The 20,807-nt window shown below is 49.0% G+C and overlaps 2 protein-coding genes across 3 annotated transcripts in view; both read right to left on the minus strand.

Annotated features, from left to right (window-relative positions):
• The window catches only part of Rbm28 (RNA binding motif protein 28), a 37,916-nt gene extending 30,532 nt beyond the window's left edge, over positions 1-7,384 (minus strand). Inside the window, exons 1-5 of one of the 2 annotated variants that reach the window (XM_075953456.1) lie at positions 7,136-7,384; positions 1,940-2,098; positions 1,584-1,678; positions 890-965; positions 420-512 (exon numbers count right to left, since the gene is read on the minus strand). In XM_075953456.1, the coding sequence (XP_075809571.1) occupies positions 420-512; positions 890-965; positions 1,584-1,678; positions 1,940-2,098; positions 7,136-7,253 (541 nt within the window). In that variant the 5' untranslated portion in view covers positions 7,254-7,384. The remainder of the gene's footprint in view (positions 1-419; positions 513-889; positions 966-1,583; positions 1,679-1,939; positions 2,099-7,135) is intronic. The other variant, XM_075953455.1, reaches the window with a different exon arrangement.
• Positions 7,385-11,684: 4,300 nt separating this feature from the next.
• Prrt4 (proline rich transmembrane protein 4) lies at positions 11,685-20,591 on the minus strand. Its single transcript, XM_075953474.1, has 4 exons — positions 19,890-20,591; positions 19,678-19,782; positions 19,225-19,350; positions 11,685-14,007 (listed from the first exon to the last, which is right to left on the minus strand). Exons 1-4 carry the CDS (start codon positions 20,539-20,541, stop codon positions 12,179-12,181), a joined length of 2,712 nt encoding a protein of 903 aa, XP_075809589.1. The 5' UTR covers positions 20,542-20,591; the 3' UTR covers positions 11,685-12,178.
• Between the last annotated feature and the right edge of the window lie 216 nt (positions 20,592-20,807).

The raw sequence follows: 20,807 nt of genomic DNA on the forward strand, positions 1-20,807 counted from the left end.
GCGTGGTCCATCCGAAACAGGAATGGAGGCACTAACATGCATTTTATCAGCAGTTCTGCCCAGGACAGTCACTAAGAACTTCCAAAAGACACTCAAAAAAATGAAGGGAAGGCTCCAGGTATGAGTTCTTTCAAGCTTAGCCTAAGATAAAATACTAAAAATGTTCACCAAAAATTGTGTGGCGATGCATGCTTGTAATCTCAGAACTCGGAGGTGGAGGCAGAAAGGTCAGCTGCTCCTCAATGAGTTAGGGAACTCATGGCTACCCTGGGCTATATGAGCTACCATTTTAGCAATGAGAGTCTACGCAGTAGAAACATTTTTTGAACATACCAAAAAAAAAAAAAAGGCGGTTACTGTGCTAATTCACTCCAGCAGCAGACATAACTAGGTCACGGTATGAGGTGTAGAAGACTCACCTTTTATTGCTTTCATATTCATGCCTTTGAGAGCTTTTCCTGCTTCAAGGAGATTTTTGAACTGCACAAAAGCAAAACCACGCATCTTTCCATCTGTGAGAAAATGTACAAAAACGTTAAAGGTAGCAGGAGGTAGCCAACAGAACAGGAAGATCACAGTAGTCAGGCTGACAAGATGATTCCACAGCCTGCCCATCAGCCAAGAGGTCCCTGCCCCAAAACAAGTTTATATCCTCTATAACTCCGGCTTTAGCAAAGCAATCAGTCAATACCAGAGGAACTAAGTCTGAGCTACCTAAAAAAACAAGGGACTAACACTTTTGGGCTTTACTGCTTTTTAAGTACTTAACAAATATCACTCTCTCGGGCCACAGAAAACATGACAAAAGGTTTATTTTTTGTTGATAATATGGGAACATTTACATTACATTGTCTTCATTAAATCCACACCAAATGAAGGTGCAAAGTACCTGGCTTCCTTGGAATATTCACTTCCAGAACAGTTCCATAGGGTGTAAATACTGTTTTCAAGTCATCTTCTGAACACTAAAGCCAAAAGGAAAACAAGAAGTATTATTATAGTAAATAAATATGAAACATCAACTAAGTTCATTTCCTAGAGGGAGTTTGAATGACATTGTGTCCCACTCCTGCAATCCCATACTCAAGAGACAGAGTCAGAAGAATCAGGAGCTAAAGGCTAGCCTCGGCTAGAAAGTTGGAGCTATACATGAGCTACAAGAGACCCTGTTGCAAAAAGGGAAGAAGAGAGAAGCTGAATACACAGATCTCCTTCTCGACGGTAGCTTCCTCCAAAGGAAAGCATCTTCACACTTAGTGGACTTAATACATTCTTTAAAATTATACGGATTGATTTTACTTGGGGGAAGGCAATGCAAGCTCATGTGTGTGGAAATCAGAGGACAATGCAATGGCTAGTTTTCTACTTCCACCATGCGGGACCCAGGGACAAAACTCAGGTCATAAGGCTTGGCAGCAAGAACCTTCGCCCACTGAGCCATCGGCTTGGCCCTTAACAAACAGACCCCCCCCCCTTTTCAATTTGACATGCTAAGGTTTATTTCCCACTGTGGTGAAGAGTTCCACTGATGTGCACGCCTTGGTTCAAGCGTCCTTTGAAACAGGCACTTAGCTCCATCTTACCTTAAAGCTGAGGTTCCGGATAATTAATCTGGCTTTCTTATCTGCCACTTTGGCTTTTTTGAGCTTTGGTTCCTTCTTTGGGGACTCTGAATTTTCTAAAAGGTAAGAGACACAGGATAAGTCAGCAAACCCACTTCTAGGCTAGACCTAAGTGGAAAAGGTACCAATACAGACAGTATTTGCCATGGGGTCAAGTGTGTAACATCCTGGAATAACCACATTTCCCAGCCTGAGATGCACAAATGACTATCAAAGCATACTGGTGGGGGGGGGGGGGTTTTAACAACAAAAGAAAACTCCTAGCTCTCTAGCCACCTCTCATTCTCCTTCCTCTTGGAGAATTACTAGAAACTCACCATTATTCTTCTTTTCCTTGGACTTGTTCTTCACTTTTTTCTTGGCAACAGTCACGTTGATCTTGCATCCTTCAAAGGTAGTGATCTCCTTGAGCGCCCTCTGAACATCTTCCAGCATGGAGAAAGTGACATACCCAAAGCCTCGGCATGCCTTACTCCCTAGAGCAAGACAAGAGAGGGAACGAGAGCGAAGGCCTGTGAGCAGTCTATCTAAGATACAGGTCTCAAAAGGAAAAGAAATAAGGCAGGGATCTTTCCCTACTTTATTTAGAACTATAAGGCTTCCTCTCTCTTCCAATCTGATATCTTGATGTTACTGCCTCTTCTTACCCCAGACTTGATAATCTTAGGGATATGGAGGATTCTTGAAAAACATTAGGCCCTCAAAGAATTCAATATTAACAATGAAAGATCACCAGAAAGGAATAATACATACAGTAGATTTGAAAAATCAGATTATAATAATACAATCTTAGAAGATATTAGCAATAAATAAGAGCCTAAAAAAATGACATCAAGACTTTAACATTTCAGTATTGAATTAAATATTTCCAAAGAAGGTAGAAATTCTTGGCTTTATTTTATCTTCAGAACACTCCAAGATAGGTAACATGGATATTACCACTCCTTTCCAAAGAATAATCTGAGATAGAGAGAAGTAAATGAATGTCAAAACAGTAGTAAGAACTAAACTAAAGCAGGATGGTGGTGGTGCACGCCTTTAATCCCAGCAGAGGCAGGTAGATCTATCTCTGTGAGTTCAAGGCCAACCTGGTCTACAGAGTGAGTTCTAGGAAAGGCTCCAAAGCTGCAGAGAGAAACCCAGCCTGGAAAAACAAAAACAAACAAACAAAAAGGAACTAAGTTAAGGGGCTGGAGAGATGGCTCAGTGATTAAGAGCACTAACTGTTCTTCCACAGGACTGGGGTTCAATTCCCACTACCCAAATGGTAGCCCATAACCATCTGTAACTTCAGTCCCAGGGGATGCGACAACTTCTGGCCTCCAAGGGCACCAGGACACCAGGAACACCCATGGTGCACAGGATTACATACGGGTAAAATACCCAGGCACATAAAATTAAGAAATCATTTTTAAAAGAACTATGTTAATTCCTCTTTGCCAGCCTCATGGTCTTTCATGAGACCCCACACAGAAGAATATCAGGACCAAAAAGACAGATAAAGACTCGTCATGGCCCTTTTTCTGGGGGTGGGGTAGTAGTAAAACTGTAATTAGTTTCTTGCACAAAAAAGGAAAACATACCAATAGCGATGTCTACCCATGACCTGCAGAAGAAACAACTCCTGCGTTCTGTTCCCCTGTAAACACTCTCCCACCTCCTTTAGAGCACACACAACACAGGACAGTAATCTATATCTGTTCCCCTGTAAACACTCTCCCACCTCCTTTAGAGCACACACAACACAGGACAGTAATCTATATCTGTTCCCCTGTAAACACTCTCCCACCTCCTTTAGAGCACACACAACACAGGACAGTAATCTATACAAGGTGGCTGCACAGCTGACAGGTGGCACCAGGAAAGCAAACTGCGACATGGAGACTGATTTCTTTTCTCCTGAAACGTCCAAACTCACCCTTCAGGAAATTAGAACAACTACAACAACAATAAAAATAAAAGACCCTCCTCTCAATCAGTACAGCCAAAACAAAGCTGCTCAAATGCGTAGTTCAGTCAGGCAGTGGGGACGCATGCCTTTAATCCCAGCACTCGGGAGGCAGAGGCAGGCAGATCTCTGAGTTTGATGCCAGCCTGGTCTATACAGTGAGTTAGTTCCAGAACAGCCAGTTACACAGAGAAACCCTGTCTCAAAAAACAAAAGGGGGGGGGAGTTTAATGACCCAGTAAAGACATAAACAATAATTATACCTCCACAAAGAACTGTGACACACACAGAATCTTGACAATCATGAGAGGTGGCATGCTGACACCATTGGGGAAAACCCCACCTCACTTCCATGCCCTCTCTTCCTCTACCACTGGAGTGCAACACTCATTTCTAGTACACTTCACTTGTCTGGATAGAAAAGTCCGTGATTTTTCTTAAACGGGACAAGAGAGATTGCTAAGGATTTAGACCAAGAGCACGAGGTTTAAGGTAAGGGTACACAAAACTAATATTCCACAAAGGGGGACTTGGCAGTGTCTAAGGCTTTGGCGCAGCATGTAAAGCAGCACGAATGTCCAGTCCACCTCCAGCAGCAATGCCTTCCTCCGCTGTGCTGCAGAACCTGGAATGCACCTGAATTCATCTCCCTGAAACTCAGCGATGGCCGCAGGAAAAAAGATATTTATGTTTCTTTCTTGTTCTTGTTTTATTTTTCTTGAGACAAGAGTCTTATATAACCCAAGTAGGCCTCAGCTTCCTGATCCTCCTGCCTCCACATACCAAATGCTGGAATTATCCACACACCACTACTCCTGGCTCAACATTAGTGCTTCTTAAAAATAAATAAATAAATTAGGTATTATTCATTTACTTATGCACATGTGAAAGGAAAGGAACAACTTGCCAGGAGTTGGTTCTTTCTGGTTCTGGTGATAAAAGTCAGGTTGTGAGGCTTGGTGGCAAATGCTTTTAACCTGCTAGGCCACCCTGCCAAGCCTCAACATAATTTTTTTTTTCTTTCCTTAACTTTACTTCATGTGCATTGGTGTTTTGACTGTATGTATGTCTGTGTGAGGATGTCAGATCCTCTAGAACTGGAGTTACAGACAGTGTGAGCTACCAGGTGGGTGCAGGGAATTGAACTCGGATCCTCTTGAAGAGCAGCCAGTGCTCTTAACTGCTGAGCTGTCTCTCCAGCCCTTATGAATGTTTCTTTTAACTTGATTTTTTTTAAGTGTAGTGGTGTGGACGTGTCAGATTTCCTGGAACTGGAGTTACAGACTGTTATGAATGCCATGTAGTGCTGGGAATTGAACCCAGATCCTCAGGAAGAACAGCCAGTGCTCTTAACCACTGAGCCATCTCTCCAGCCCCAGATGAATGTTTCTTAAACTGCAGATTACTACCCAGTAGCGACTGACTAGAATTTAAAAATATAAAAGTACATCCATATATGGTCAAGTAGGAGTATCTGTAAGAATTTTAATTTTATTTCAGTTTATTTGCTTTCCATTTTTTAAAGACAGGTTGGGTCTTGCTCTATGGCCCAAGCTAACATTTTTCTGTGCTTGCAGCCAACTGTGATGAGCCTACGTATGTCAAAGTAGTGGAGGCCCTTTGCACTGGGCACCAACTCAACCTAAGCAAGGTGAATGACAAGGAGAAACTAGGGGGATGGGTAGACTTGTAGAGTGGCTGGCTACAGTGGCTAAAGGACTGTGGCAAATCTCAGGCTGAGGTGTCATTGAAGAGTACTTAAATGCAAGAAATGAACAAAGAAATCTGGCTCATTCTTTAAAAAAAAAGGTAATGTACAGCACTCTCGTTCACTCCTTCTGCTGTATCTATACATAAAGTGACAAAGAATTAGGCAGATGCTGCAGCTTACACAGCAGTCAGAGCCACATTTACAACCCTAACTGTAACTTCTGTTCTGAAACAGAAGCTAAACATGAGGTGGTTATTAGCATATATCAGGTTCCCTAGTCACATACTCAGAAACCATGGAGGGGAAAGGAGAGTCCACCAGATGCCAGTGCTCACCAGTTGCTATGTTGAAAGGCAAAGATAGCTACCTACACAGATGCCTGCTGAGTTCAAATGGAGGTAAATGTATGTCCCGGGTAACAAGGTATCTATCTAGGTGTCCCAGGCAAGACTTGTTGAGAAAGAAATGCTACATGAAAATCATTAAAATCCCTTCACTAGTCAATGCCAACTCTCCATACTGGGTAATCAATGCATGGCAAACAGAATGGGAATCATATAGCAAGCTGGTGAACCCCTCCAGTGACTCAAGCCAAAGTCCTCGGAATCAGACCCGACTCCCTTACTCCTCTTTGCTCATACTCCGTATCTAATGCTTCAGCAGATCCTACTTTACCTTAACAATGTCCATATACAAAACTACTCTCCCCACTTCCCTTGCTATTATCTTGGTCCAACACCACAATTTCTCCCCAAATTACTCTTAGAGCCTACCACCTGGTCCTCTCTCTTCTATCCGCTAAACATCGATTCACCACACAGCAGCCAGAAGCTTTTCAAAACCTAAGTCTAAAAGATCAGCCATTGCTCTCTGCTTAAAACCAATGACTTCCCGGGAGAACAAAAATCTGTAAAGGTCGCAAGGTCCTCTCTGACCTGGTTCTCTGGTCCTCGTTTTCTAATTCTCTCCCTTTATTCACTTCCCTTGTCACCCTGGCCCCTGCTCTCTCCTCCTACAAGGTTGCTGCTTCCTGAATCCAGACTGTTCTATCCCTTAGGAATTCTAAGTTCAATCTCTCCTCAGACAGGTCTTTCCTAGCCACCACACACACACACGCACGCGCGCACGCACATACTCACACAGACTCCCTACCTCCCCTTAACTTTATTTTTCTCCTTAGCATTTATCACCATTATCAACATACAATTTGGTTTTTTTTAATTTGTCGTCCCAACCATAAATATATAAGAACATGATTTCTGATTTAATGATTTACCGTCACACATTTGCTGTACCCCAAGGACAGCCAACAATGTTCTGGAATAGTTAGCATTCAAGAAGTATTTGCCAAATAAATAGATGAATGAACAGCATACTATGTAATCCAAGCTGGAGCTGGCCTGAACTTTCTACATAGACCACGCTGTCCTGGAATTCCCAGCAATCCTCCTGCCACAGCCTCCCAAATGCGGGGAGTACAGTCATTACGCCAGACTAATAGGTTAGCATTTGAACATTTGAGTACGCGGGGAAACGCAACAGAAACGTTAAGTGGGTGTTTTGCCTTTCATAAATCGACCTTACTGGCCAACATACAGCAGAGTCAGTTTAGAGAAGAATTAGTTCCCGGTCCCGAACCTTCGGAGAGGGGCAAGAACCGCACGCCTAGAGCCGGGTTGGTTCATGTCATTTACTCAGAGGATTCAGAAGGCTGAGGCAGATTCGAGGCCAGTCTGAGCTACAGAGTGAGATCCTTGCCTCAAAACAAGCAAACCGTAACTACATAGCTCCCTGAAACTCGGCGTGTTCTAGCTCCCAGGAGCACCCAGCCCTCTCCGCCATCCCACTCCTTACCTTTCTCAGTCACCACGAAGCACTGCTTCACCGGACCCACCTGACTAAACAGCTCTTCCAGCTGCTCACTGCGAGCCGAGGGCGGGAGACGGCCCACAAACAGAGTCAGACCGGCCATAAGACCGGGAAACAAGCGTTTCACGCCACGAGGGAACCTCACCGACACTAGCGAGTCCAGAGATGAGCTCCGGCAGGAAGACCCCGCCAAGTTGCCGGGAGACACCGGAAGCACTCGTTGCTCAAAAGAGTCCGGGGAGAAAGCGTAGTGGAGAAGAAAACAGTTCCGGAATGAAAAAGAAGGAATGACGTCTTGGGGGCGGAGCTTCTTGAGCGACCATCTGCGTGCAATCCTAGCACCGTCGCTGACACTAAGTGAAACGTGACGTCAACAACTTACCCTCTCTTAAAAATCTTTCTTTTAGGAGATCGAAACCAGATTCACCAAAACAGGCAGAAGTCATTTTCCCTCGAAGCCTTGCCTACATCTGACTTCTAGTGGATGTTCAATAAATTTGTCTGAAGGGTCTCCACAGTTTCCCAAATTTCACACAAAAACCTTAGCCAAAACGTCATAGACACAAAAATGTAACATGCATTATTTGAACAATTTTTATGTCCTCAGGAACATGAGACAAAAGGTTTCCTGGCCTCAGAGATAAATTGTGTCTACTAAAATTCGAACAGAACAAATGTTACAAAATTATATTTTCAATAATCATTTTTATTGAGCTCCTACTCTATGCCAGGCTTTAGGGATAAACACCGGTTGCCTGAAAAGAGGCAGGGCCTCTGCCTTCATATAAAATAGTTTGGAACGGGAGACAAATTTTTTTTTTAACTCTTACAAAAAATGTCTGCAAGATCACATCAGAGCACACCCAAAGCAAACATAACACCCAGCTATATGCACAGACCTAGAACACACTGCTGCCCAGAGAAAGAACATCTTCCTTCAAGTCTGTTTCTCAGACAGAGTCCGGGCTAACCACAGGATTTGATACTCAAGTGTGCTCACTGTCTGTCCTACATGGAAAACTGCCGCACTGGCAAAATACCTAGCTGCAAAAAAAAAAAAAAAAAAAACACCCGAGGCACTTTTAAAAGGTCTACTTTTAAATTACAGCCACATGGTAGGTAGAAAACACCACAAAGGATGGAAGGTACAGTGAAAATTTCCCCCAGAGACACCCACTTTCAGTATATTTTGGATAGATGAATAGATGATTTATTGGTAATGATGGGGGAGGACACTAAGCATGAAATTTATGAAGCCTTAGCTAACTTCAATAAATAATATGTGCTTTTGGAAAAAGAACCCATACCACAGTTAAATTTAAATAGATAAATCAAGAGAAAAGACATTGAATTACAAAAACAGATTGTCAAGGTTACTACTAAGCCAATCTTATCCAATATAAACAGTAAAATGGGCAAAAGAAGTAAGTAGAATCTTTTAAATAAAATTGGTTTGAGATTCCATATTCTTCCCCCCCCCCATCCCACCACCGCTGTAAGAATCGAAATTCTATCCTCAAATACTAAATTGTAAATTTTGGGAACCAGTCATTGCTGCTGTAGCTATAGGGGAGTTTCATATCCACTTGAACCTCTTCCCCTAAATGTTCTAAATACCCTAAATACAATATTTCCTTAAAGAGCAAAGACTAAACGCCCTATGTCCATCAGGGGGCAGCAAACACCCATACTGTAGGTCTGTGTCCCTGGGGGAAATACACAGTAAAACTGACTCTGTCTTCCCCTTTGCTCAGATGTGAACCCCTGTCTGTTTCCTGCTGCATCCCCTTCTATCCGTTCATATCAGGGAGGGCGCATGGTTCTTCAGTCAGGAATATTTGCCCATCCATCTGCTCAGGACACATGCAGTGTTCTTTATTAAATAGCAGGAGTCACGGGACCCTGCGAGGTGGCTTCCAAGGGAAATAAACTGCCGGCCTATCCCTCATCCATCAATGTGTTGAAGACTGCGAAAGAGGGAAGAGAAGCCTGGGCTGTTCTTAGCCAGCCTTTCTCAGGCCCCATCCCTCTGGCTCCACTCCTCCATCTCCCCATAAGCCAAACCTTCTAAAATATTAGCGCTTGTTCTTCCCACTTCTCACAACTTTAATAATCGCTTGTGTTATTAATGACTTCCTTTAACTAGCGCTGGCCTTTCCTCCACGAGACCTCAAGTGTCACATCCTTGGCTTCTGCCCTTGTCTGCTCTTTTGTTCTCATTACCTAACACACTGTGAGCATTTGACAAATGCATTTTGTTGTTGTTGTTGGGTTTTGGGGGGTTGTTTTGGTGTTTTTGTTTGCTTGTTTGTTTTGTTTCTTGAGACAGGGTTTCTCTGTAGCTTTGGAGCCTGTCCTAGATCTGGCCTCGAACTCACAGAGATTTGCCTGCCTCTGCCTCTCAAGTGCTGGGATTAAAGGCGTGCACCACCACCGCCCAGCTTGACAAATATCTTTGGATATGGAGTGGACGAACTCATGAATGAATGAAAGTTTGTCTCTCAGTACCTCCCAGTACCAAGAGTTGGAGCTGCAGGATGTCTGTATTAGGATCGACCTGTATTCCTCCTGAGAAGCCTGCTTTGGGTAAGGCATGAGGCCCGAGACAAAAGGGTGGGGCTTACCAAAGTCTTGGCTTCTTTGTAAATGAAAGGGCTAAAGGAACTCTTTTTCATGTGAGTGTATGGGTGTGTGTGTGCATAGACAGCTGCTCACGAAGGTCCGAAGAGAGTGTCAGATCACTTAGAGCTGGTTACTTTTGATTGTGAGCAGCCCAACGTGGGCACTGAGATTGGAACCCAGGCCCTCTGGAATAAAAGAAATTTCTCTTAATTGCAGAACCATCTCTCCAACCCTAGAAGTAATTCTTCTGAAGGAAAATCAACAAAGTGTGGTGAGTAATGAGAAATATTCCTTTGGCCTCCTTTCTCATCAGCTGCATTCAGAGCTTTCAGACCAAAAACAAGTGCCTGAGAGAGAGAGAAACAGAGACAGACTGAATGGGGAAGCTCCAGATTTGGACGGCTGTGCTCAGGGGAGGGGAGTACATGAAGCCAGTCGGGTTCCGTGAGGAGAATGAGCAAGAGAGAGCAGCTGGAGAGAACGAGCATGAAGAAGAGATGACGGGGAGCTGGGCAGATGCGGACGAGAAACCAGCAGCTGGAAGAGGAAATGGGGTGAGGAGACCAGTTTCCCCGAGCAGCAAGCATTCCTTGCATGACATAATGCAGTGCCAATGCTCTGAGCCCACTGCAGCCACTATGACACCAGTGAGAAATGCCTGTAATTAGGAAGCTGGCAGTTCTCTGGGCCATAGCCCAGAGTGAGGATGCAGCAAGAATTTCTGAGCCCTGCTGAGCCGGGTGATGGAGCAGGCATGGTCGGGAGCACTCCAGGTTCATGCCTCAGTCTCATCTGCTGCGCTGCCTCCATTTCTCTCCTCCACCAGGACTCTTACTCTCCCCCAGACGTCCCTGTCTTCCTTCCTCCCTCTGATGACCTCCCCAGAGGTCTGGGACCCTGAAGCTCTCCTCAGTCACGACAGATCTTTGTTTGCAGGGAACAAAAGCCTTGGGGGGCCTCTTCACCTCCCTTCCTGCTTCTCTCTTGGCTCCTTGCCTTTTCTCTCCAATCCCCATTAGTTGATGATCCAAGTTTGGGGGGGGTATATGTGTGTGTGCACGAGTGTGTGCAATCACTAAGATTCCTGGTTTTTCCCACTTTGAGCCTAATGTGTATGCCCCTGCAGGTCTCTCTGATATGCAGAAGGTCTGCCGAACACTGCCAACTTTTCACTTTCAAACCTGATCCAAGACCCTTTGTGCCACTACGAGTCATTACATTTTAGCCAAATGACAAATGCAGAGGGAGTTATAACTGAAGGCTAAACGCTCCAGGGAGGGATGCTTCCTTCTGGTGGCTGGATGTGCTCACTGGCCTCCACATCCTGAGCTCTGCTTTGAGGACTATCCTGGGGCAGTGGCAAGAGATGGCCAGTGGAGACAGACTTTCTTCAGAGGATCAGAGATGAGAGCTCTGTGGGAAAGGGGTCCGGGGTTCTCCTGAGCCCAGCTTAAGAGGCCCTGTTGATGAGAAAAAGCAGTTTCCTCTTTGTAAATTCTCAGGGGAACTTGTCAGGCAGGTTGTTGGATTGCTTAACCTGAGGCACTCGGGCCCTTAAACAGGTGTGGCCATTTTTCCATGAAGGTCTTTATGGTTCACTAGCTCAGAGGAAGCTGTCTCCCAAAACCTGACTCCAGGCTCTGAGGATCAAAGGCATTTCACCAAGGGCTCAAGTGCCCTGCCCCCACCTCTCAGGACTGTATCCTCTAGGAAAAGACTAGCCTGGCAGTCAGATGGGCAGCTTCCAGGGGTTGCTCTCGGGACTCGCTCACCACAAGAATCCTCACTTTTGTGGGAAGGTCCCCGGGGGTCTGAGGCAGACCCACTCCACTTCCGCTTCTGGTGGAGCTGCTGAAGTTGTAGCCCCCTTTAAGCGCCTCCAAGAAGGTGGAAGCAATGTCCTCTGAAAATATTTTATTGATACATCGACTCTGAAAATGCCCATTTCCCACCCAGCTGCTGTAAGTTCTCTTGGATGAGCTACAGGGGATGGTACCATGAAGGAGGATGGCACAAGTGGGTACGGAGCCCAGACAAGGCCCTCGGTCTTCTGAGGATCGCTGTCTCACTCAGCACCGGGGTAGGAGTGGGGTTGGTCAGGAGTGGAGCACCTTGGAGCTTTATTGCTGGTGAAGGCCAAGAAAAGTGAGACCCTGCCAGCCTAAAATGGCAGCTGAGGGCATCAGCACCCACGGCTCCAGAGAAGTTGGCACTGATTCCCAATCCACAGAACCTGGTTGCTGACTCACCCACCCAGGGGCCCCTGGATGAGGAGGAATCAAAAAGAGGTATCTGAACCAGGCAGAATTGGGGAATGATTACAGTGTGCAGGTCTTGGGCAGATTAGAAGCCAAAAAAAAAAAAAAAAGCGGGGGCAAACGGGTTGGCTGTGAGATAGCCGCCTTTTCACAGGTCTATGGTGTCGCTACCCACGCTCAGCTCATCAATCTGTCGGCAGGCATCCAGGAATTGCTCATGCAGCAATGCCTCCTCAGCCTGCAACTCAGAAGAATGTTCAGGGGAGTCACGGGAGGGTGGGGACAGGGCCTGGTAGGATCCTGAGGCTGGGAGGCTGGGGCTGCTTCCCGACTGCCGCGGGGGACTGAGAACGCAGACTAGCGGACAGCGCGGAGGCCTGTCGGGGCTGGAACACAGAAGCATGGAGGAGCTGTCCCGTGAGAGTCCACACAGAGAGCCAGATGAGGCGCTGCTGCCTGCGGGCCAGGCCCCAGGAGAAGGGAGCTCAGGAGGCGCTGGGGATCCAGGGACCTTCTCCGACCTCTCACCGGGTCCGGCTCCTGTCTTGTTCCCCAGTGAGACGGTGCGGTAGAGGCCGAGTCCAGGTAGGGCTTCCCCAAAGGCAGTGACTCCCTGAAAGAGGCCAGGAGCCAAAAGCGCCTCACTGCAGAGGGCTTCCTCGATGCTGCGCCGCAGGTTGATCGGTGAGGGCGGGCGGAAGTCCACCGTGCAATCGCTGCTAGGGGAGGAGGCTGGTGACTGAGTTGCGTTGGCTCCGGCACCTTCGAAACCCCGGCACCCGCCACCCTGGAGTAGGAGGTCGGGCCCCGGGCCCGCTAGGGCACACAGCTGCAGCAGCTCTGCGTCCCCACGCGCGATCGCGCTACCCAGGGGCTCCTTGTCCCGGGCCCCAGGGACCCAACGTCCTGGCAGCAGCGGAGCAGCGTGTCCTGGCGACAATCGGAAGAGTTTGGCCCAGCAGCGCCTTGGCACACGCGGGTTGCAGAGCGTGGGGTAGAGGCCCAGCAGTGCCAAGGGGAGCGCGACACCCACCTCGCCCAGACGCAGCCCTAGCTGGAAGGCCCACCAGGGCCAGGGCCCCTCCAAACCTGCTTGGGTGCCGTAGCCCAGGGCGTGAAGCACCTCGTAGCCCTGCAGGGCTCCGCTCAGCAGCCCAAAGGTACCGGCCACCGGGGCTGTGCGCGCCGCGCGCCTCCAGGACTCCCGCGGGGCGAAGGGGCTGCGCACTTGCGGGACAGGCGTAGCGCCTTTGAAGCCAGACCCTCCCAGGGGTGCTCCGGGTCGCCGCCGGCGGCCGCCCCAGCAAGAGAGGGCCAGCAGGAGCGCCGACAGGAAGGCAGCGAGGAAAGCGTGCAGCCCGCGGGAAGCGAGCCGGAGCGGCCACAGTGGCCGGTGCACGGCGCTTCCCAGGGTGGCAGCGGCCGCCAGCCCCAGCCCCAGTAGCAGCAGCGCAGCCAAGCCGGCCGGGCACCTCGGCGTGCGCGGCCGGGCCAGCAGCAGGCAAGCCAGCCCCAGGCCTGCGGCTAGGCAGGGCTGTGGAAGGTCCTGCAGCAGCAGCCAGGCGAGGGTCGGCAGCCGGTCGCGGTGCCCGTAGGCGTCGTAGAAGAGAGGGAAGGCCCGAGTGGTCCCGGCCGAAAGCAGCAGCAGATCCAGCAACGCCAGGCAGGGGGTTCCGGGAGGGCAACGCCAGGGCAAAAGGGCCAGAGCCAACAGAGCCAGCAGGGCCACCAGGCCGAAGAGCGCTCCTGCCCCATATACATGGGCTTCCCAGGCCAGGCCCCAGCGAGCCTTGGCCTCTGCCCAATCGGCCTCCAGGGTCAAGAAGAAAAGTGGAAGAGCAGAGGCAGGAGGCTGCCCTAAGTCATCGGGCAAGTCTGGCTCTCTACAAGAATCTGGCTCACATTCAGGCTGTTCTGAAGGGTTCCCGGAACTGGCAGGAAAGGGTTCATATGGAACAGAAGTGGAGACAGTGGGGTCTGTGGACAGAAGATATTTGGCTGAAGCCATTAGCAGCCTGCCTCCCCCTCCCCACTCCACTCCCGCCCCAACACACACGCTGCCAGCCCTCAGCTAGAAATCTGAGTACATCTTTAAGGAGCCTGTTTTTCATCTTTTCCCCTTCTCCTCCCAGAACCCCACCCTCCAAGCTGAAGCTTTCTGAGATCACTCTCCTCCCATCTATCCACTGCTCACCCTCCCATTGCTTCTTGATTTTACTGGGCTGGGGGAGGGGTTTTCTTAAGAAAACCTTAAGAAGTTACTGAAGTTTGCAACTGGAAGGAACTGTGTGGCTGCCCCCTCCAGAACAATCCCCACGAAACAAAAGAAGTTTTCGTTTCCTTCGCACACATATGAATCTCCACGCTTAAGTGATTGGCGGCATGTGGGAGACACTGAGTCGTTTTCATTCACTAATAGAATCCTCTATCTACCAAACGAAGAAACTGAAGTTCTGCAAAAGGACTTTCCCAAGGTCCCAAACAGTCATAGTTCCAGAACCCAGATCTGAGCATCACCCTGCATCCCTTCCCACAATACACTCTTCCACAGTACCAATAGGCTGCTCTTTCCCCAACACACACACACACACACACACACACACACACACACACACACCTGACTCCTAACCACGTCTAGGACTAGAACAGTCTTTCACCTGTCCCTATTCAATACTCTTTTGTCCCTGTTCACTGAACATGCATGAACACATGAGTGCACATGAAGAACGGGAAGAAGACTCCCCTGCCCTAGTATTCTAAGGAGAACACAATTTCTTACTAAGTGTCCTTCCCACAGACTACACCCCAGTGCTTAGCCAGAGAAGGGCAGTAACCCCCCTCCCACCTGACTTATCCACAAGACTTTTTTGTTGTTTGTTTTGTTATTTTTATGAGATAGGGTCTCACTTTGTAGACCAGGTTGCCCTCTTAACTCACAACAATCATTGTGCCGCATCTTGCTGGGTGCTGGGGCTACAGCATAAACTACTAAGCCAGGTTCATGTTAAATACTCTCTCCTCTGATCCCCATGCTCTGCCACGGAACCACATTCATATCCTCTAGTGTAAGGCTCTTGGAATGGATGTCTCTTTACCCTACTCCTATTTTATACAAGATAGTATGGGATGAACTCCTCTGGGTCTCAGAGGGTGGCCTTGAGCTCCCCAAAAGGAAAAATTAGGGAGATCATAGTGGGGTAACATGCTATCTAAATAAATGAGCTCTTTGAGCATGCTGGGGTCTGCTAACTCTTGCTCTAGCCCCTTCATCTCCCACCTCCCTTGGGGAAAGGGAAGTCGGTGAAGAGTGGAAAGGATTGAGACCCTTGGTTCTGCTCTCCTGCAGCAAAAGGAGCTTTAAAAAAAAGTTAGACTCAGAGATCATTCCATGGCCAATCAGAAAGGGAGGCGATAAAAGTTGATCTCTTCCTGCACCTCAAAGTTTCAGCAGGCAGCTGCAGGCAAGAGCAGTGGAAGAAAAAGGTAGCATTGAAGGACAGGGGCAGCGAGGTGGGGATGTAAGGCGGGCAGGAGACAGGTGTGTGCTGAAGAGTAGGGGCTTCTGGTAGCTACACTCTACCCTCAGCCATGCCCAGGCTGATGATAGAGGGAAACCAGGAACACCCACCTCAGACTCTTATCCCTCATGCTGGGAATCACAAAACTAAACCAAATAAAAATGAGTGAAGTCCCAGGCAGCTCAAGAGAGAGAAGGAAAGAAGAATTGACAGCTAGGAAAGGCATGGAGGTAGCAACCAGCAAATTAAACCCTCCCTGCCAGCTACAAGCGGCAGCAGGCACTCTGGTCCCCATTCCATTCCATGCCTCAGATGGGAACTGGGGACAACTGCCTATTACACAGAACAGCCGTGGAGGTAAATGAGATGTGTATGGGAAAACTTTATCAGTACGGAATTCTGGCCAGCGTCATGAACTCGTTAGTGTTCACCTCTGACCAATCATCAGTTTGTGTTTGCGTGCAATCAGTTCTGGCCTCAAATTAGTTCTTTTCTCGAGAGCTATTTTATTTGTAATTACGTGTGTTGGGGGTTTTTACAGTTGAGTACACGTGCCCACAGAAGTCAGAAGAGGGTGTTACATGCCCTGGAGCTTGAGTTATGAATCATTGTGAGCTATCCAGTGTGGGTGCTGGGAACCAACCTGGGTCCTTTACAAAAGCAGTATGTATTTTTAAGTGATGAGTTGTCTCCAGCCCCGCAGATTAGTTCTTGGTTTAACAACTTAAGGTTTTGATCTATGTGGAAAGCCTTAGCACATCCTTTTTTTTAATTTATTTATTTTTATTTTATGCACATTGGTATCTTGCCATGGGTGTCAGGTCCCCTGGAACTGGAATTAAAGACAGTTGTGAGCTGCCATGTGGGTGCTGGGAATTGAACTCAGGTCCTCTGGAAGAACAACCAGTGCTCTTAACCACTGAAGCATCTCTCCAGCCCTGCCTTAGCACATACTAAATGTGCTTAGAAAGACTAAAGTCCAGGGAGTTAATGTCAATCTACTATCACAGTTTGAGTTGCTTGAAGGACACTGGGGTGAGGATCTAAACTCTCCCCAACACCCACTCAGTTGGGAACGGGTAGCTGGCTGGTCAGAGGAGGCCTCAGCCTTCTGTCAGTACATCAAACTAATACACCCCTCTCCTCATTTTCTGGCCCCTTCCCATGCCCTGATCCAACCAGCTGCTACTAAGTTACCGGATTACTTTGGTTTCATTTGGCCCTTCCTGCCCAGGAGCCCATAGTGGGCTCCAGCCTGGCATCCTCAGCTTCTCCCCTGCTCACCACACAGACATGTGCTCCCACAGAGCACATCCACTTCTCACTTACGGGCCACACGAACCCCATGTCTCACCCGTGTCCTCAAACACGATGGTCAGTAGGGCAAATGTCAACGTTTACAAAATGCAGCGCAGAAAATCAAAGCACAAGGAACACCTCAAGTGACAAAGACAGACTTCTGGGTTTGGAACAGCGTTCCTGAGGACCGGAGTTTGCCCAGAGAGCCCACTAGGCCAAGTGTAGATGGAGGCAGGTAGGAGATCACCTAGCTTCTGCCTGTGGAGAGTCCACTTGACCTCATCTCTTTTCTCTCCAAGAGTATCTCCCTATGAAACAAAAAGCCTTGAGTGTTCCCTAAAGCTCCCATATTCCCTGCATTCCCAGGAGATAGATCCTGAGCAGGCCACCCCTTCAGGGGAGGTTCCACCCTGTCCTTGTGGCCCCTTGACCTCAGGGGTGAGAGAAAAGCAGAGATGGGATGTCAACATGAGTAATCGGTGAGGTGGGGCTGGCTGAGGTGGGGGATGGGAAAGGATAAGCTTGGTCCTGGAAAAGCCAGGTCTGATTATCCACCAGGCACCAAGATCAAAGGGCCGAGGAATCAACTCTGGAGGCTGGAAGCTGCAGCCCATTTAAGGGTTTGGCTGCGTCTTTCTCCCTCCCCTCAACCCCGGCATTGTGGAGACTGATACTCTTAGCAGTGACACTGGAAATATCTAATAAGTAGATGTCCCAGGGATTAGCCCAGGCCTGCTTGTATGGTCAGGGAGCAGAGGGAGAGAGAGCAGGGAGGACTTATCAATGGGCCTGAAATCCTTGGATACGGTAGAACCCATAATTGTCAATGTGTAGGTGGGTTGAATATAAGCTATGGTCCAAGAAAAGGGGGCCCAGTGCAAAGCAGCCCTATGTCTATGTGGCACAAGGTAAATGTCACTTCAGTTAGAAAGATCCTTGGGTGCTTGGTATGGTAGGACACACCTGAAATACCAGTACTTGTGAGGTAGAGGCAGGAGGATCAGGGGTTCAAAGCAAGCCTCAGCTACAAAGCCAGTTTGAGGCCAGTCTGGGCTACAAGAAGCCCTATCTTAACACACACACACAAAAAATGAAGATAAGCCCCCCCCCCCCGAGCAAGGATCGACCCAGGCTTCTGGGTTTATGTAAGAGAAGCAGCAAGAAGAGCCTGGGTTCCTGTAGCCACCAGTGAGGCGGGGGTAGGGAGATGGGGTTGTGAGGCTGGACTGCCTCTGATACTGTCCAGACTCATTAAACCTGCCTGGCCAGCACTGTCACCCGGGCTGACAGAATGCCAGCCAGCATCTATCCCCTGAGGCATAGAACTGCCCCCCACCCACAGCAGATCCTGCCATGGCTGCACAGGGCAATGGCCGTTCCTTCTACACCTCAGAGGGACCACTGTGACGATGGCTGAAGACAGCCATAAAATACAGTGCATGATCAGGAAGCCAGGGCATCCATGACTGAGCACAGTACAGGGAGGCTTAGCTGCGTCACAGACACCGGAAGTCTTCAGCAGAGCAGAGGTGGGCTAGGAGTCCCTCCTCGTGGTGCCCACGGCCTCATTTATCAGAGCCTCTCTTTGGGCACCTGTGCCCTCTGCCCTGGGAACTCTGTTAATCCCATCATCAGGTGGGGTCAGGGCCGGGGTATCTGAAAGGCAGAGTCTGAGTGTGTATTTGGGGTGCAGTGCAAGTTAAGAAGCTACTGTTTAATGAGTTTCTACTTGGTATCCAGCTAGGGTTTACACAGTCTAGAGACATCAGTGTTTCTAAAAAAACAAACAAACAAACAAAAAAACATGTACCATTATCAGACAATGGATAAGTGAGAAGACTTGGGCTCAAAGAGAGAGGGCAAATGCTTCCGCCACATCCCCCTGTCTAGGTGCCTGTTCTGAAAGGCTCCCTGACCGCAGGTGGCATCTGTCTGCTCAAGGTCTCCTCTTTAACGTCTCCTCTGTGAAGGGTTCAGCTCTGCCCAGGTCTGACAGCATGCCATAGCAGATCAAACAGCAGAGGGGAAAACCCCAAGGCTGGGTGGAACGGTGGTAGGAAGGAAGATCAGGCACCCAGCGTGGAGGCTGGGATGAGTGGAAATGCTGTGGAAATCATGAAGTAACTCTTGTGCTAGCAGCTCTGGCTTCTCTTCCTGTCCTGCTCTGCCTATGGCAGCAATCATCTCAGAGAACCTCACCTAACGCCATGTGGCACCTTCCCAACCAATCCTTGTTAGATCATTAATGTATAATTTCTCATGGTGATGGTGAAGTGAACTGTAGTATGGCTATGGGGACAATGACTCAGAAAGGCCCCGGGACACTGCTGAGTGTGTGACATGTAGCGTGTCTATTTCAAAGGGCTTGTGTGCTTACCATGTTGCGTTGGTGTTGTCTTGATGGTGGCAGAGCTTGCAGAAGCCTCTGAATCTGGCAGGCTTGAGTTTGAGAACTCTCTTTCCAGAAGAGGAGGGGGTAGGGACCGAGTGGTACCAAAGAGTCCTGTAACAGGAGCATACAGGGCTCAAGTGTCATCCTACCAGCCGGCGGTGGCTTTGGGGGCTCTGGAGAAAGTTCTATCTTCCTCCAGAGCTTGTCCCAAGGAAATCATTGCCCCAGGAACTGTAGCCACATGCAAACCATGAATTAAACTGCAGGCACCAAATCAGAGTCAATATAGCTAAGATTGCTTCTCCAGGGAGCATTAGCCCTTGACCTAGAGTAATGGTTCTCAACCTATGGGTCTCAACCCCTTCCCAGGGGTCACCTAAGATCATTGGAAAACACATATGTTTACGTTACAATTAATAACACTAGCAAAATTCTCACCTGGAGAATCGGACACTTGAGAAGCAGAGCTTGGCTGTGCTGTTGAGCCTGGGAAATTGTGGCCTGAGAAATTCCGGAGTGGAGACAGAGTAGTACCAAAGAACCCTGCAAAAAAGAGTCCGGGCTGAAGCTGTCTCCTATCTGCTAGTGGATAGCGGATATTATCAACTGATGCCCAGTAGGGATTCGCCTCACATGGGGTGGCTACTTACCAAAGGGTCCCAGGCGCCCAGCAATCTCTGCCAGGCTGGCCCGCAGGCTGGGCAGTAGGGGCAGTGACCGATGACCCAGAGTGGGGGCTGCACCTGCTCTCAGGGCCACACCAAACTTCAGTTCGAGCTCACTCTGATGAGGCCTGGGAGGACTGGTTGGAGGTGCTGTAGCTGTCAGAGCAGTCGTCCAGGTCACAGTGCCCAGCCTAGGCTGAGAGGGAGCAGTGGGCCGCTTGGTGGGCCCTGACAGGGGGGATGTGGACTCAGGAGGCAGGGAGGAGGCCCAGGGGGTGGAGCTGCCATCAGCAGAACCCCACTCGGGGAGGTAGTTCCCAGGAGAGCCCACCAGCAGTTCCCAAAGGGGATCAGTCCTCAAGTCGCCTTCCACCTCTCCCTCAGACTCCTGGCCTAGCCCAGGAGAAAGAGGGTGAGTCTCTGTGACAGGGCTCCCCCAGACAGCAGCAGGTCCCCGAAGATGGAATTTGAAGTTCAGTCCCAGGTTGAGAGACAGCATGGAGGCCTCACTCTGGGGTGGTGGGGTCAGAGTGGTGAGAGGGCCACCGGGCGCAGAGGAAGCAGGCTGGGGCCCCACAGGAACGGCAAGCAGGACCCAGCAGAACAACCCCAACTCCAGGCAGCAGTGGGCTGCCATGGCTCCACCTGGAGCAGCAGCCGGGGTGGGCAGGAGGCTCACTTCTTAGACACTTGGTGAGCTCAAGGGTCCTAGAGGGAGGAGAAGTCCTGTAAGCCTGGGGCCTCTACCACCCTCTTCCTTTCCCAGATCAGACGCCCTAGGCAGAGGTGCTAATCACAGAGAAGCGGGCACAAGAGGCAAAAGGTTCTGCTGAGAGGAGCAACTCTTCTTGCCAGCCCTTTCCACTACCTGCAGGCTCCAGTACAAATCTCTTCTCTGCACCC

Source organism: Microtus pennsylvanicus, chromosome 19 (assembly GCF_037038515.1).
Source record: "Microtus pennsylvanicus isolate mMicPen1 chromosome 19, mMicPen1.hap1, whole genome shotgun sequence".
Classification (NCBI taxonomy): Eukaryota; Metazoa; Chordata; class Mammalia; order Rodentia; family Cricetidae; genus Microtus; species Microtus pennsylvanicus.

Excerpts from the sequence above, each read along its gene's own strand:
- Prrt4 (XM_075953474.1), bottom strand. The coding sequence starts at position 20,541 with ATGGCAGCCCACTGCTGCCTGGAGTTGGGGTTGTTCTGCTGGGTCCTG. Across the intron at positions 19,351-19,677 it reads TCAAGTGTCCGATTCTCCAG|GACTCTTTGGTACCACTCGG; the intron begins GTGAGAATTTTG and ends CTCCTGTTACAG. Across the intron at positions 14,008-19,224 it reads GACAACACCAACGCAACATG|ACCCCACTGTCTCCACTTCT; the intron begins GTAAGCACACAA and ends TTCTGTCCACAG.